We start from the raw sequence: 15,897 nt of genomic DNA, 5'->3' as shown, positions 1-15,897 counted from the left end.
CGTTGCTATAAGTTTAACTGCCACATATGCTTGCCATTAGAATGAAACCATAAAATTTTAATGTTCATAAATTAAAAAAAAAAACTATTAATTGGTAATATATTCAATTCATTGGTAAAAACAGCGGTGGTTAATAGCACGCTGATTCCTGATTTTAACAAAACAGAGTAAGACAAAAATGTTACTACATGAATTAGTGTAATACTTTCTAAATTAAAAGATGAATGTAATCGAATCAGAATGTTTTGTAATTTTGTTTGGCCGATGTACATAATGTAATAAAAATCGAAGAAAAGTTTTTGGTAAAAAAAGTAAAGGTATACTATTATAATTTTTCAAATTATTATATAAAGTTAAGTAATTATAATAGTCGTTCGCAAAATACTATTAAATTTTAATCAAAAATCCTTTATATTTATCTATATATTTTTCTGTAAATATAACCTTAAGTAAATAGTGAAATGTAAATAGTATTTAAGCTATAGTATCTGAGAACGGCATTAGTAGGCATATTGTGCGAAGACTGTGATGACGTTAGTTCGAGAACATTAAATATGGATGAAGATTATATATATATGTGTATTTTAAAACATAAAGTGCGTATTGAATCTAAAAGCATATGAGTTTGAGTGTATTATAAGTACTAGCTATACTTATATAGATTCAACAGCAAGTTCAGACGTTAAAAACGTTCTGATTTATTTAAGCGTTTATTTTTCAAACATAGTTTTATGCATCTCATTAAAACTCATTAGTTGGTCGCTTTAAACGGAGTTAAAAACTCATTATTGATTTGCTCAATTGAAAAGAAATTTATTTTCAAAAATATGTTTAGACCTCGTATTATTGCTGTGTAGGTGCGTATTGTTAAGACTTGCAAAGCTACCATACCATTTAGTACAATAACTAGATAAAGTAGGATACTGCGTTACCGGTGTCAATTATGTAGAAAATACAAAGTAGTTTTATTTTTATCTCTGTAAATATGTGACAAAATAAAATTTATGATATTTCTTGCATGTTGTTCTTAAAATAGTTACTACTAAATGTAACTGAACACTTTATACTAGTTTTTAAAAGTTTTACCTATTAGACAATTCTAACTTATAAAAATATTTTTATTCTTATTTTGAAAACGTATAACGTAAACATAATACTCCACATTTAAATAAGCTTGCCATCATCGGATTAAATCTACATATAGGTACTGCACCAATTTTTGTATTATCTACCTACTTAATGTATAAATTTCGGGAACAAATTAAGCGAACTTGATAAAATTAATTAATTCTAGCGTCAACATTTACGTGCGAGACAGCATTTACCTCTTTTTATAGAGTAGATACTATACATTCCAATTTTTTTAAAGATAAGACTCAGTTCTATTTTCTTATATAACCAGGCTTCTACGCGGCGTACGTAAAGCGAAAAAAAAGTTGTAAAGTCGAAACATTGTATGTAGTAACGTAATAAATTTTGTCTTACAGCAAAATGATATACAATGAAATAGTAGAAATTTAAATGAAGTCAATAGTATCAGTGTACAAAGCGCCCTCTTGTGTTTTATCTTGTTTTACCGTCCACGCTTAAAATTATATTTATAAGAAAGAAAGGTCAGTTTCAATTAAATTATCTCACTTTGACCTTATTTCTACAGACAGAGTTTTGATATAAATTCGAAACGAATTATTTCATTAACTTTTTTTTCACGTGGTCATCATTTTATTACTAATAAGAAAAATCAGAAAAAGATAAATTGTTGACACCAGCCTATAATAATAATAATATACACACATGGGCAAACAAACGGAACGATGACGGAATTATGATGCATAAACAATTGCCTGGTGTCTTAAATGTATCAGAATCTTAGTAAATATTACTAAGAAATTTATTAAATTCAAATACAATCTAATCCAACTCTCTATCTCACATGACAGTTTGTTAACCTTGACATGTACTTTTTGAGAAAAAGAAATTATAATACTCAGATGATTGTTGACAAGTATTTTATTTTATAAAATAACAATTAATTTAATGAATATTCATATTTTTTTATAAAATTATGTCAGAAGCTGTTTTTAAACGGAAACATGTGGAATTTTTTATTTATTAATTTAACAATGACAAGTAAATCAATATCGGACTGTGTTGAATCTCTATTTTTATTTAACCCAAAATTTTATACTAGAAACATTTCAGTAAAACCTGTTTATATTATTAAAACGTTATGTTACTTAACTGTGTACGTTTGAGTATTAGAAGGACTGAGGTTCTTTTCACTTGTACCCTAAATTAGGGCTTTATATTTTGTCTCTTTATGTATTAGATGTAGCCAATATTTTGTGTTGGGTTTGTGTTATTTATAATAAAATCTATTTTAAGTAAATGTTTGTTTTTTATTATCTACTGATTCATTTGGTTTAATATCTTATCATGGAGAATAAACAAAGAAGATTGGTGGTCGACATTATAATTTTCGTAATTATACAGATATATAAAAAAGTAATTTAGTTAATTACATTTTTATTACTATCATAAAATCTTCCTATATGTTGCTTACACAACGAGTCAACACTCGGCTTCTCTCAACTTGCGTTCCCCTCACCCTATTACACTTTTCGTAACGCCCTCGTCACACATTATCCAGCTTACTCCCCAGGTCAAGCGTGCTTAAAGAAGTTTTTGAAGTAAAACTTTACGGAGTGATAGAAGAGTGACCAAGGCGATTATGGGAATCGCGCAGTTTTTAATGTGCTGAACTTAAATACGCCGCGTCGCGTCATTGCAATTAGGCTACGGGTTGCAACACTGCCGCCTATGCTTATTGACATTGAACCCTTGTTCCATAATTCACAGAAATATGTGTAATACGCTTCGCTACTTTACGCTAAACAATTACCGGCTACTCATAGATCTGTTAATTAAGTATGTATACAATGAACATTTCAAACATCGAAACTATCATACTGTAGATTGATGTGCATTTTACGTTGAATCCCCTGATCTCTATGATTTTTTTTAAATTCATCGTCTCAAAAGTATATTTTACAGAGCGTGTGAATTTTTTTTTGTATTTAGATTAGACAGTGTAGTCGTAGTCGTAGTAATAAGTCGTAGCTGATAAGCATATCAGTAAATAGTGTTCTAGATTTATCAGCAAACGTTGAAAGAGAGACCCATAACATTACGTATAGTGAAAGACAATTTAAATAAATTAAATAATCGTAAAATGTCTTTTCACTACATAGTGAAAAACAAAGTCGATTTCTCTGTCCCTATGTATGCTTAAATCTTTAAAACTACGCAACGGATTTTGATGCGATTTTTTTTAATAGATAGAGTGATTGAAGAGGAAGGTTTATATGTATAATAACATCCATTACATAGTGGAAAAATACTGTTATTTTTGAGGTTTCTAATGTGATGTCGTAAATAATTACATTTTTTCCGCTTACATTGCAAACGCAGCCTGAACCCTACGAGATTTATCAAAATAATGTACTAAGTATTGTACACATTGAAAAGGTCTACAGAAAACTCCGCTATGGTATATGTCTATCTCATATGGATATCTCACAATATTTTTTTTTTTGTCATTTACTTTTTACGACAAATAATGGCTAATTTTCGAAGCGATTTTAACCAAAACAGCATTAATCCTTATCTAATTAAATACCTTAAATACATTGTTAATTTAATATAGATATATACGGCTCTTTACAGCATATGATTTAAGTGAATATTTTCGAAGATATTACAGATTTAAAAATTGCGGAACGTAGCGTTTCCGGCGGTTCCGGCCGGCTTTTACTCTAAAGTTAACGCGTGCGGGTCACGGGCAGTAATGAATAAATCAAAACTACTGGATCGATTTTAATCATTTTTGCAGTAAATATAATTATATTATATACCTGTGCGAAGCCGGAGCGGGCTAGTAAGTAATAAATTAGATTACACTTAAGTAAAAATAATAAAATACACATATGGAAGTAACAAAGATTTACTTTCAAATTACAAAGCTATAAAAATAAAGTTTTTCAGTCAATTTAGATTATCACAGCAATACGCTTAACAATTATAAAACGAAACAATACATAATTTTAGTATGAACATTATCGCTAAGTCTATAAATAGGTATAATCACAAAATTTGCAATAATATCAAGACAATATAGTTAAAGTTAAAATGATTAACATTAGTTCGCTTTGGAATATAACTAGATACGCGTAAGTTACACTGAGATCTTAAAGGAGAATGCGACTTTTGGGCCAAAATGTAATGAGTAGAGATATTGTTTAAAAAATTGGTCATATTTTTTTATTTTAAAATATAAAATATCACCTCAATTCTGAATCTAGAAGCGGAGAAAATTGAGAAAGATAGTTTTCATCAAATTATTTGGGTATCGATTCAACTATAATCGATTACAGAATTCAAAAAGAAAATGTTTGCACTAGTTAATTAACTCAAGATATTTAGATGCATAATTAAAGCTGTAAACAATAACGTGTATTTAAATAAAGTTACATTAATATCGAAAATATCAATTAATATTTGATAAACTAAAATGATTATCGATTCCGTATCGATTTAAAATAAATCATATTTTTAATGACAGCTTTGACAGCTTACTAACAGTAATGTCAGTAATACTGTGTCCGTCACTCGTTTAGTGTTTACTGTTTTCCGATGCATTCTGAGTCCATTCCTGATATTTATTTATGGTTTCAAGTGTATATCAATGTTTGTAATGAGTTTTCAAACAGTCTTTACTAAATATAACAAACATTAATGCTACAAGAACTTAGTGATCGGGTTTTTTTAGACATTGTAACATAACCTCACTTTTACAAAAAGTCTAATAACTCCACTCTAAGATAGCCAAAATATAGATAATTTTCAGCGAGGGATCAATAAGCCTAAATGCATTAATTTATACCAGTTTCATTTCATTACATTTTGGCCCAAGAATGTATGGAATCGCATCATTCTCCTTTAACGTATTTTAAGTCTGCATCATCTTAGTAGCGAGCGAAGTTCTGAAATCGCAGCTTGAGATGTAGGAGTCTTTTTCTTTTCTGATTTATATCTGTAACATACGACAAAAATGCGATTATAAGTACACAAGATATATTATTGATAAGAAGGTTTATATGATATTTGTTAGCAGAATATATGTACCTGTTAAGGTAATCGTGTGCAATGTCCGGGCGGTACATTGCCATATCTCGTATATATACTTGGTCGTTGGTAAGAACTCTTCGGTAAGCCAACTCGCGCCATATCGACGCTCCGCCAGTTGACAGAAACACCAAACCTTCCATAAAACTGAAAATAATCATATATTAAACACATAAATACTTGGTTTTAAATTGTTTAAAAGAGACAAACAAGACAAATAGCAAAAATACCTCAAATATTCACTGACAAGATTATACGTCTGCTCTGTGCTTCTGTTAAGTATTAGCCTAGTCGGTGAAGCGTTCAGTAAGGATATTTGTAACGCGATTTGTTGCGCAAGAGTCGCCATTTCACCGGCAAAACCAGTACATCCCCCTTGTAAATACAGTTCACAAGCATCAGTACAATGATTTAGTGCCGTATCTAGTAAAGACCTCGTTGAAACGTTATCATGGATAAGATGCCAAACAGGTTGAGCAATTTTCTTTGATGTTTTAGTCGCATCCGACGCCATTTTTTCTAAATCGTGTATAAGGTCCAATGCCTGTTTTTTCTTAACGTTTGCAGCTTCTGCGTACATGTTGAAATGTAACGCGACCATTATGTATGTGTCGGTATCACCTGGACAGTGCGTTTTTAAGAAGTCGAGTAAGCCATATTTGAACTCAGCTATTTTGTCCTGTTGTTGACCTAACATGTAGTCGAACTGTCCCAGTAGAAATTCAAATTGGTGGTTGTCACGTAAGGCCTACAATAAAAAAAAATTGACGTTATTGAGTGAGATAGAGAACAAACTTATATAACTGTATTCCTTATATGTCACGCGCATAAACATTATTTTTTTTAAGTAAATGATTATTAACTGCGTCGTCTAAATAGAAAATAATGATAAAACAGTTTTAGTCCCGATTGTTTTATAAAAATGTAGAGATGGAATAGCAAATCTATAAAATCAAAATCAAAATCAAAATCAAAAAAATCTTTATTCAAATAGGCTCCAAGAGCACTTTCGAATCGTCATTTTACAAATTAAAACTTTAGAAATTAATTATTATTTTTGTAAAAGTGAAGCTACCACCGATTCGGAATGTAGATTCTGCAGAGAAGAATCGGCAAGAAACTCCGCAGTTACTCTTTTGAAAATAATATATAAACTGTGTTTTAGAACAAAATTAGAAACATGTTGCATGAAATACAGCGTCACTAAGTCCACACATCTTTATCAACTATGTAATCCTGCACCGAGTAATAAGCTTTATTTATTAATTTTTTTTAATAAAAACTTTAAATTTATGTTGAGACAATTCCAAAATCGTTTGTGGTATTTTATTATACATGCGAATACCATGACCCAGAAAGGAAACGTTTACTTTGCGCAGTCGAAAACTTGGAGTTACAATTTTGTTATTCCGTCTCGTGTTTACAATGCGATTATTACTATTTATTTCAAAACAATGAATATTTTGGTGGATATACATAATATTGTTATAAATATACTGCGACGCGATCGTTAATATGTCCACCTTTTGGAAAACATCCCGTAGTAGACTCGAGCTGCAAGATCGTAAATGCCGCGAATAGCCCTTTTGTGCAAGATAAATATAGTCTCAATATCTGCAGCATTACCCCACAGTAACAGGCCGTAAGACATAACACTATGGAAATAGCTAAAATATATTAAGCGTGCAGTTGCAACGATAACATCATAACTAACTTTATTTAAAAATGTTTAATTACAATATTATTATTTAATTTCATATTATTACAATGTAAAGTTTTTTAAGTTTTAACAGACACTCAGGAACACAAAAAGTCTAAAATGTAATTGATAGTGAAAATATGAATATTTATTTACTCAGTTTCAGGCGCACTCGGTGTAGCGCGCCAGGCCGGTGAGCAGGCGCACCATGAGGCGCCACGAGCACACGTACCTGCAGTATGTAGGCGCACTCGGTGTAGCGCGCCAGGCCGGTGAGCAGGCGCACCATGAGGCGCCACGAGCACACGTACCTGCAGTATGTAGGCGCACTCGGTGTAGCGCGCCAGGCCGGTGAGCAGGCGCACCATGAGGCGCCACGAGCACACGTACCTGCAGTATGTAGGCGCACTCGGTGTAGCGCGCCAGGCCGGTGAGCAGGCGCACCATGAGGCGCCACGAGCACACGTACCTGCAGTATGTAGGCGCACTCGGTGTAGCGCGCCAGGCCGGTGAGCAGGCGCACCATGAGGCGCCACGAGCACACGTACCTGCAGTATGTAGGCGCACTCGGTGTAGCGCGCCAGGCCGGTGAGCAGGCGCACCATGAGGCGCCACGAGCACACGTACCTGCAGTATGTAGGCGCACTCGGTGTAGCGCGCCAGGCCGGTGAGCAGGCGCACCATGAGGCGCCACGAGCACACGTACCTGCAGTATGTAGGCGCACTCGGTGTAGCGCGCCAGGCCGGTGAGCAGGCGCACCATGAGGCGCCACGAGCACACGTACCTGCAGTATGTAGGCGCACTCGGTGTAGCGCGCCAGGCCGGTGAGCAGGCGCACCATGAGGCGCCACGAGCACACGTACCTGCAGTATGTAGGCGCACTCGGTGTAGCGCGCCAGGCCGGTGAGCAGGCGCACCATGAGGCGCCACGAGCACACGTACCTGCAGTATGTAGGCGCACTCGGTGTAGCGCGCCAGGCCGGTGAGCAGGCGCACCATGAGGCGCCACGAGCGCGCGGCCAGCAGTCGCGCCGCCAACGCCTGAGCGGAGCGTAACGCCACGCCCACGCCTTCCGTGTCACACGCGCAAGAGAAGCATTCGTGTGCAACCACCAATAACTCGATGGATATAATGTTGACCTAAAAAATATAGGTATAAGATGTAAACAAAAACAAAATGTTATTAAAAGATTTATTGGATCTACTATATACCTGCTTTGTAGACAATTTAGCACCCTTGGTTATCTTTCGAATATTCGATTTCACTTCATATCTAATATGGACATTGCTCCTCGATATGACATCGAATAAGTTCCTTCTTGCATCACGAGACATTTTCCCTGCGGTGTACGCGGTGGAAACTGAATACACCGATTCTGTTTCGGCCGACATAAGTGTTCCCTCTTCAGTTAAAATAGATTCGACCTCGTCTTCTTCTACGTTTTGGTATTCCTCGTCGATCAAAGTTTCGACATCGAGGCAACTGTCATCTAAGATATTTTCAGGAATTTTCGAAGCATTTGTTGCATTATAAATCTTTTGAAAGGCCATCAAGTGGTCGAGTATAAATCTGCCAATTTGACTGCAAGCGTCCGGACGCATGTTCAGAAACATTTCAATATCAGAGTCGAGAACGTAGCCCCATAAAGTGTACTGAAAATGCTCTTTTTGTCTAAATGTAGAAGTTTTAACAAGATGTGGTGATATAATTGCTGCTACCATTTCTCGACACAAGTATTCTGCAATCTAATACAAAGATTCAATCTCACTTTACTGAACAAAAAATTAAAAAATCGTATTAATAATAAAATTAGCATACTTGTTTCGATGGTACGTTAAAAGTACGGAATACGAGATTTGCTAAAGACATGCGAGCTCTACCGCTAACCAAGTTGATGAAATCCAAAGGCCGACTTTGGTATTTCAGCACCGATAAATAATCCCAACCGATCTGAAGCGCAATGCGGAAGTAGTTCGCCACCTGTCATAAATTAAAATTTAAAATTAAATTGGAAGATTTATGTTAAGCATCTCTTCTTAACTTTGTTATATGATCTTTTTTAATATAAGAAACTGTTTTTGGTTAAGTGATACTATCGTGTTTTGTATTTCTATATATTAATGTAATACAGTTTGTTTCCAAAATAAAAAAAAAATAATATAAAAATAAAAATAAATTATTTTTGCAGTTATATATGTACATTACTCACAACTTCTGAACGAACCAGTACGATTTAATAAAGCCAGTAGAAATGCCGTTGCTAAAGTTGTACTCTAATTCAATTCTGTACGTGTCTAACTTAATTTAACGTTAATAGCAAGTCTGAAAAAGCGAGCACTTGTCTTTACCTGTTTAGCTACAGAAAGACCACTTCTAACAGCAAGTGCTTCTAAAGCAGACAATCTATCTGCTTCTTCCCGCGCAGCTAAGTGAGGTATACTTTCTCCTTCCTGACGTTCTTGTATTACAACTAACTCTTCGAAACTTGTTTCTGACGCTTCTGAAACTTATGTCAAATAAATATTATTTTCATAAAACAACGGCTTTTTACTACTTTTTTTAACTTACTAAAGAAATACAAAATCACTAATTTGGCAGTTTTATTAAACTATAATATTAAATTACCAGTCAGTTTATTTTGTAGAGTTGGTGATGAAATAACCAATCGCAATTCCTGAGGTAAATCATACGGCAAACAAGTCCCCTCAGCTAGTTTTAAGCACGTCCGCATGATTTGTACAGGGCATACCGGAGTCCTATATCCATACTCATTAGAAGTTTTAAAGAGAACCGATAAGCGAAAGGCCTCTACCAAAAGTTTCAATTCTAAAAGTTTACTGATGGCATTTTGCCAACGATCAATATCATCCGACTCCTCCAATATTTCAACTTTCTCAATATTTATGACATCAGATTCAACTTCTATCTCATGTAATGTCAATGAGAAAGGTTTTTCTTCAAACATCATGTCCATCTTTTGGGACGCCGTCGGTTCTTTCTGATTGTTGAGGACGAATTTCAAAGTGGCCTGATAGTCGTTAAGGACTATGTTCAATTTAGAGTCTATCGATAAATAAGCCGACCACATTTCATGCTCGATTTGTTCTCTCTTTTCTCCATATACATGATTTCCTTCAAACCAGCCCATAATAACTCTGTACGCGTAAAACTTTTGATCGTTCTCTGAAATGTGTTTTGGAATACTGGAAAGGAATTCTATGGACTTATCTAAAGATACACCAGCATTTTTAAAAGCTTCGCTGCATTGTGCTACGAAATAAGTAATCTGTTTATCTTCTACTGTACTATCATCGGCGAAAATAAGATTATTACACTTCTTATCCCACTCTGCTTTTAAGATGTCGTCTACGGGCAACCCAGCTAACTTCGCTATTTTTAATGCTACGTCGTAATTTTTATTTCGTGTGTATATAACAATGCGCTCAAGGATATAATCATTTGAATCTTCTTGCAACATCTTTGATATGTCCATTACTGTCGAAGTTGACATCGATATTTCGAATATTTTGTACAGGGTAGCAAAATTCGGTGTTGGAACTAAAGGAAACAATATCGATAATGACATAAAAAGATACTGATTAAAAACAGGATGTATAGCATTATATTACATTTACTTACCCATAAAGTCCTGTGCGAAACGAGTTTCGGCTAAACATTTCAGAAATTCTTTTTGATGAAATGCCATGTCAAAATTGTGGATTAAAGCTATTTTGACTAGCGATACCGCCAATCTTTGCAGCGATTCTTTCGACATTTCGTAGGATAAGCCATTCGCGTCTACACTGTATCGTCTTTGGCAATGAGAAACAAAATTAGTCAAATATCTCATAGTTTCCGAATCAAATACTAGAAGACGGACACTTCGATACAGAAACGACGTAAGAAAATTCAAGGGACTTTCCTGGAAAAAATTATTGTTTTTATTTTTTATTATATTTTTAAATGTAATTCAAGATAGTGTATACTTAAGTAAATATCATTTTAAAAACATTACTTCTTTGACTTTAAAAAACTTAATTTTTACCGGCATAAATATTGAAATTGATTCATAGAGAGTAGTTATATAGCCTTCTGCAAGACAGATTTCTGCGACTTTTTGGAACAACTGTGCCGGAACATTTTGAGCTATTTCGGCTTGTAAGGCTTCCCGACTTCTCGCATTTGGTTCAAGCGAGGAGAGAATCCAATGCGCCCAAAGAACATCCACGGCATTTGGCTAGAGAGCGAACAAAAACATTTACATTTGTCAAGTACTTTTACAATATTTTTAAAATGCAAAGCATATTACGCATTGAAATAGGGCACAGCAGACATTGTCTTACTCAAAATCTGGAGTAACCCGAGTTGCGAAGTACCCTTAATCTAACAAAAGATCACAGTTAAATGATTCTGTTCTCAATTAGCGTTGTGTTCCTGTGGATAGTAAGGTAGTCAGAGCTCCTAAGGAGAGTCAGGGGTAGGGACGCGAAGGCGTTTGCTATTCTTCTGGTGTTACAGGTGTCCATGGGCTACGGTAACCGATTACTCTGCAGAATCTACATTCCGAATCGGTGGTAGCTTTACTTCTACAAATATAATATTTTGTTTTTAAAGTTTTAATTTCTAAAATGAGGGTTGAAAGTGCTCTTGGAGCCTATTTGAATAAAGCTGTTTTTGATTTTGACCATCAGGTGGACCGTACACTTATTTACCATTCTGGATATATAAAAAAAATATCCTACTTTCACACTACCTGTGCCAATATTTCATATATATGTTATTTTACTATTTTAAAATAGCACTTAGCTGACAAAAAAACACAAAGCAAATCTAAATGCAATACACTGTATAGCAACAGGCGGCGGCAGCGTTAACTGTAAGTTTATCTTGTGGTCTACTGGTGTATTTTTTTTATAGAACATAAATAATTTGAGTAAGGTGTAACTGTTCTATGGACAATCATAGTGTAATATCAATATGCACGTACCTCGTAACAACTAGCAATGAGCACAAGCAATGGTTCACGGTATATATCAGCAGCTCGCAACAGAGCGGCCGGCGGGTCCTCCGGACCGTGACACGCTGCCGCCACTTCCCATAACTCCCGGCTCGTATACGTGCTAGGTGGGAAATCGAATGTTACGTTTTGTGTTGGACTCTGAGAAACACACAGTGGAGTTAACACTTGTGATGTAGTGCTTGAAAATCACTGTATGGAAAAAAAACACTAACCGGTTCAGTTGAATTGAGCCTCATAGGTCTTCTTTGACCATTGCTGGAATTAGACTTCTGTTCCTTGTCATCTTCCGCTGTTCGATGCACCATTATGTATTTTAAATGCTCTGAATACGATTTCTTCTCAAATTCTTGAGATAACTGCAGCATTTGCGAGAGCGGATATCTAAAGACATCTCCAAAAAGTAGAAAATGGAACCAGGAGTTATTTTTGACGAATTCTCTTAGCTGAACTTCTGGCAAAGGTAAATTATGTAGTAATGCGAATTTAACCATGGTTTGAGATTCATATAATACTACAGACATATCGAATTTTCCTTCTGCCTCTTGTATTTTTTTCAATCTGTACAAAGTAATCTCCTCTAAATAGTGAAGAATCGTTATAGCCGTGTCATCATTGTTTTGTATAAGTTTTGCCATAAAATCATTAATTAATTTATTAGCCTCATTTTCTGGCAATCCTTTTTGAGTAGTCAAATGATTTTTTATCATTTTAGTAGCCGATATGTGAACTCGGCATCTCGTAGGGTTACAACCGATCATTGCAACGAAGGATATTGCGCATGCTGTCATAGCAGGATCAAACCAATTATGTAAAGCTAAAGCATGTGCTTCACAGCACGCATTTTTAATGCTCTTCTCTTGTAAGCGGTTGTATGACTGGTATTGCTGTGAAACGAAAGCTTGGCTCGCATTGCAAGGACGATATTGTTTCAAATAATATAAATGGTTCAATTTTGCATCATAACCATATCTTTTCATAAGTTTTTCATTAGCAAAGTCTGGCATATCAACTGATTTTTGTGACAATGTTTTCAGACCACGGACTTCAACCTCATCTGATAAAAGACTGCCTAAACTTCTTCGATCGGTTTTTTCGGGTGGTAAATAACTAGTGCTTGTATTTAATATTTGAAATTCAAATATTTTTGACACGTCTAAACCTCGATAGCCAGAAAGCAGTTGATAGACGTTCACGTCTTTACATTCATACAAACTGTTTTCACTTGCATGTTTTTTGTAGACATTGTACAAATGTGGTAGTTTTTGCTTATAACCTTTATTTGGTAATTTAAAATCTTTAAATTGTAAAAATTCTTCTTTAGTAAATATATCAAATAATTTTGCATTGTCTTCTAATAAAATCATACCCAACACCAAATGAGGATTACTAGAAATATAATCATCAATATTATCTTTGGCTATTTGTTGGCAAGTTTTATATACTGGCACTACATGGCTTTGTCTATCAGAAGTTTGCTCTATGCTTTTAAATAGCAACCACAGCTCAATACAATCTTTGACATCTTGTTCTATGCCCGACAAATCAGTGTCCAGTATATTACCTTCAATACAAATTGTCAGCACTTTGTATAATTTATTTTTCACAAAATACTTTGCCAATTCCAAATAAAATTCTTGTATACCCATTGTGGCACAAGATTCAGAAAATATATCATCAATTAGTTTTAGATTTTGAGTTCTCGATAATCTACCAATTATTTTATTTAAATCTTTACGCTCACTTTCTATGATTATTCCATATGATGACAGAGTATCATAAATACACATTTTTGTGTATTCAAAGCAATCACTTACAGATATCTTTTGAATCATTTCCTTAGTAATGGGCCATTTACGAAAAACTTCATCCAAAGTATCAAGAACTTCACTTTGAAAGCCTCTAGTATCAACATTTAAGAGTTTTTGTACAAAATTGTCATTGTTAAAGAAATTGTATCTAGCATTCATATCACGGACCACTTCTGACATCTGGACATTTATCCAACGAACAAGGATCATAGCTTTATTATGTTCCACCAAATAGTTCCACATTTGAACAGGAGTTGAAAAATCTAATAAAGAAAATTCTGAAAATATACAAAGAGTATTTTTAATACTCTCACAAGTTAAAATGTAGCATGCATTCATATAAATCAATCAAGAAAGTCATTTTTGACCAATACTATTTTTTTAAATTTTAAATTAGTGTACACAAATGAATTTACATACATTAACTCATATCATTAACCTCTTTTGCTTATGGAAAAAAACTAATCAAAATGTTGAGGAGTTGAGGATGTTAAAAAGATGTTGAAATGTAATAGATATATTTAAAAAAATCAGTTATTATTTATTAGTTCAAAAGGTGAAAATTGTTATAATAGTATTAAACATAATGACAGATTATAGAAGACAATATAATATTACCATAGTACTAAGATTATTTCTTATAATAGACTAGCTGACCTGGCGAACTTTGTACCGCCTTCTTTATTTTTTTCTTAAATATAATAATTAATATATCAAAATAAAATATAGCCTATCTTTCAAGTTGGATCGAACTACACATGGTGTGCGAATTTTATTATAATCGGTTAAGTGGTTTAGGAGTCCATTGAGGACAAACATTGTGACACGAGATTTATATATATTAAGATTGTTATGTCAACAGATAATAGTGGCTCATTACTTTTCAATTAAATGGATTGTTCTTAAACTATACAAAGATTATTTGCTGTATTTATAAAAGATTAAACGTGAAACAGTGTCATTAAGCAAAATTTGGCTGTTTTTATATAATTTGATCTATCAGAATTTCGAGCCTAAAGCTCACTTCTTTCAAGCTCATATTTTTTTATTCATCTACTACTTACCAAAAGTATCAAAGAATAGAGCAGTTGCAATTTTGCATTTCCATTCTGTTGAATATTTCTCTATCTTCTCAATTGTCAAAGCCTTAATTTCAGTTTCATTAACAAATACTCTATCTGATCCTATGCCAAAAACTTTGTTCTGCTTAAATGTACCATCTACTTCAAATGATTTTTCTAAATATCGTAGCAAGTTCCAATGTCTCCTAAAGTCCTCCCATTTATTTAGATTTGTACTTATCATGTCCTTCGAAAGTTTATGTAGATGTTCCACAATGAAATCTCTGTATTCCATTTCGGCTGATGTCTGGGCAAGAGCCATCAAATGCTCTTCTGGGTTTATGTTGCATTTATTCAAAATATGCAAAACTTTAAATATTTGTTTCCTCATCAATAGCTGAACTGTCCATGCTTTAACCTAAATAAGAGTATTTTTATAGTGTTAGAGATAAAATAACACTAAATTGAAATGAACTATACAACACTGTAAAATTGATTGATAATTACCAAAACAAATAGCTGTTTTATTGTAATGTTTACTTTCAATATTTACAAAACTTACCTCTGCCATAAACCAGTCTCTCGCTATTGACTCACTCCAAGAGTTTTTGAGTTTTAGATATTTTATAGCTAGGTTAATATGAGTTCCCTTAGCTGCTGCTTCGCGAACTACCTCTCTGGGTGATTTCTGCTCCCAGCAATTCCAAACAATCTTTTCATTTTGAGTTAAGCCTTCCATATTTTATAAATAAATACGTAAACGATAAATAAAATATTTATTTATTCCATATTACATTTATGCACGATCCGACAAAATTTATACATCTAACTATATGAAACAAAGCATAAACAATTCCTAATAACAATCAAATCAAAATAACAATTCTCTTTCTTTTATTATTAAAGTAGTTGACAAAGAGACAAGAGTATTGTAATGTTTTGTATGGCTTTTAGCACAGAGCATAATCGATATATAAATATTAAAAAATCGATATTTTTTAGAAAACAATTAAATTGATATCATTAATATTTCTAATCTCAAATCTCAAATTAACGATATATACGATATTTATTTTTGAATATCAAATTCGATATTTTTTTAAACCTCTTATTATATTTTGTA

At 33.7% G+C, this 15,897-nt stretch overlaps 1 protein-coding gene across 1 annotated transcript; it reads right to left on the bottom strand.

Moving 5' to 3' along the window:
* Positions 1-3,987: 3,987 nt before the first annotated feature.
* Positions 3,988-15,696, bottom strand: LOC123654001 (spatacsin). Its single transcript, XM_045589963.1, has 15 exons — positions 15,337-15,696; positions 14,778-15,192; positions 12,118-13,991; positions 11,873-12,043; positions 10,931-11,122; positions 10,525-10,807; positions 9,511-10,443; positions 9,234-9,391; positions 8,704-8,865; positions 8,097-8,630; positions 7,827-8,024; positions 5,415-5,932; positions 5,185-5,331; positions 4,998-5,092; positions 3,988-4,253 (listed from the first exon to the last, which is right to left on the bottom strand). Exons 1-14 carry the CDS (start codon positions 15,511-15,513, stop codon positions 5,020-5,022), a joined length of 5,835 nt encoding a protein of 1,944 aa, XP_045445919.1. The 5' UTR covers positions 15,514-15,696; the 3' UTR covers positions 3,988-4,253; positions 4,998-5,019.
* Positions 15,697-15,897: the final 201 nt, after the last annotated feature.

Source organism: Melitaea cinxia, chromosome 5 (assembly GCF_905220565.1).
Source record: "Melitaea cinxia chromosome 5, ilMelCinx1.1, whole genome shotgun sequence".
Classification (NCBI taxonomy): Eukaryota; Metazoa; Arthropoda; class Insecta; order Lepidoptera; family Nymphalidae; genus Melitaea; species Melitaea cinxia.
This window is presented reverse-complemented; position numbering and strand designations above follow the sequence as displayed.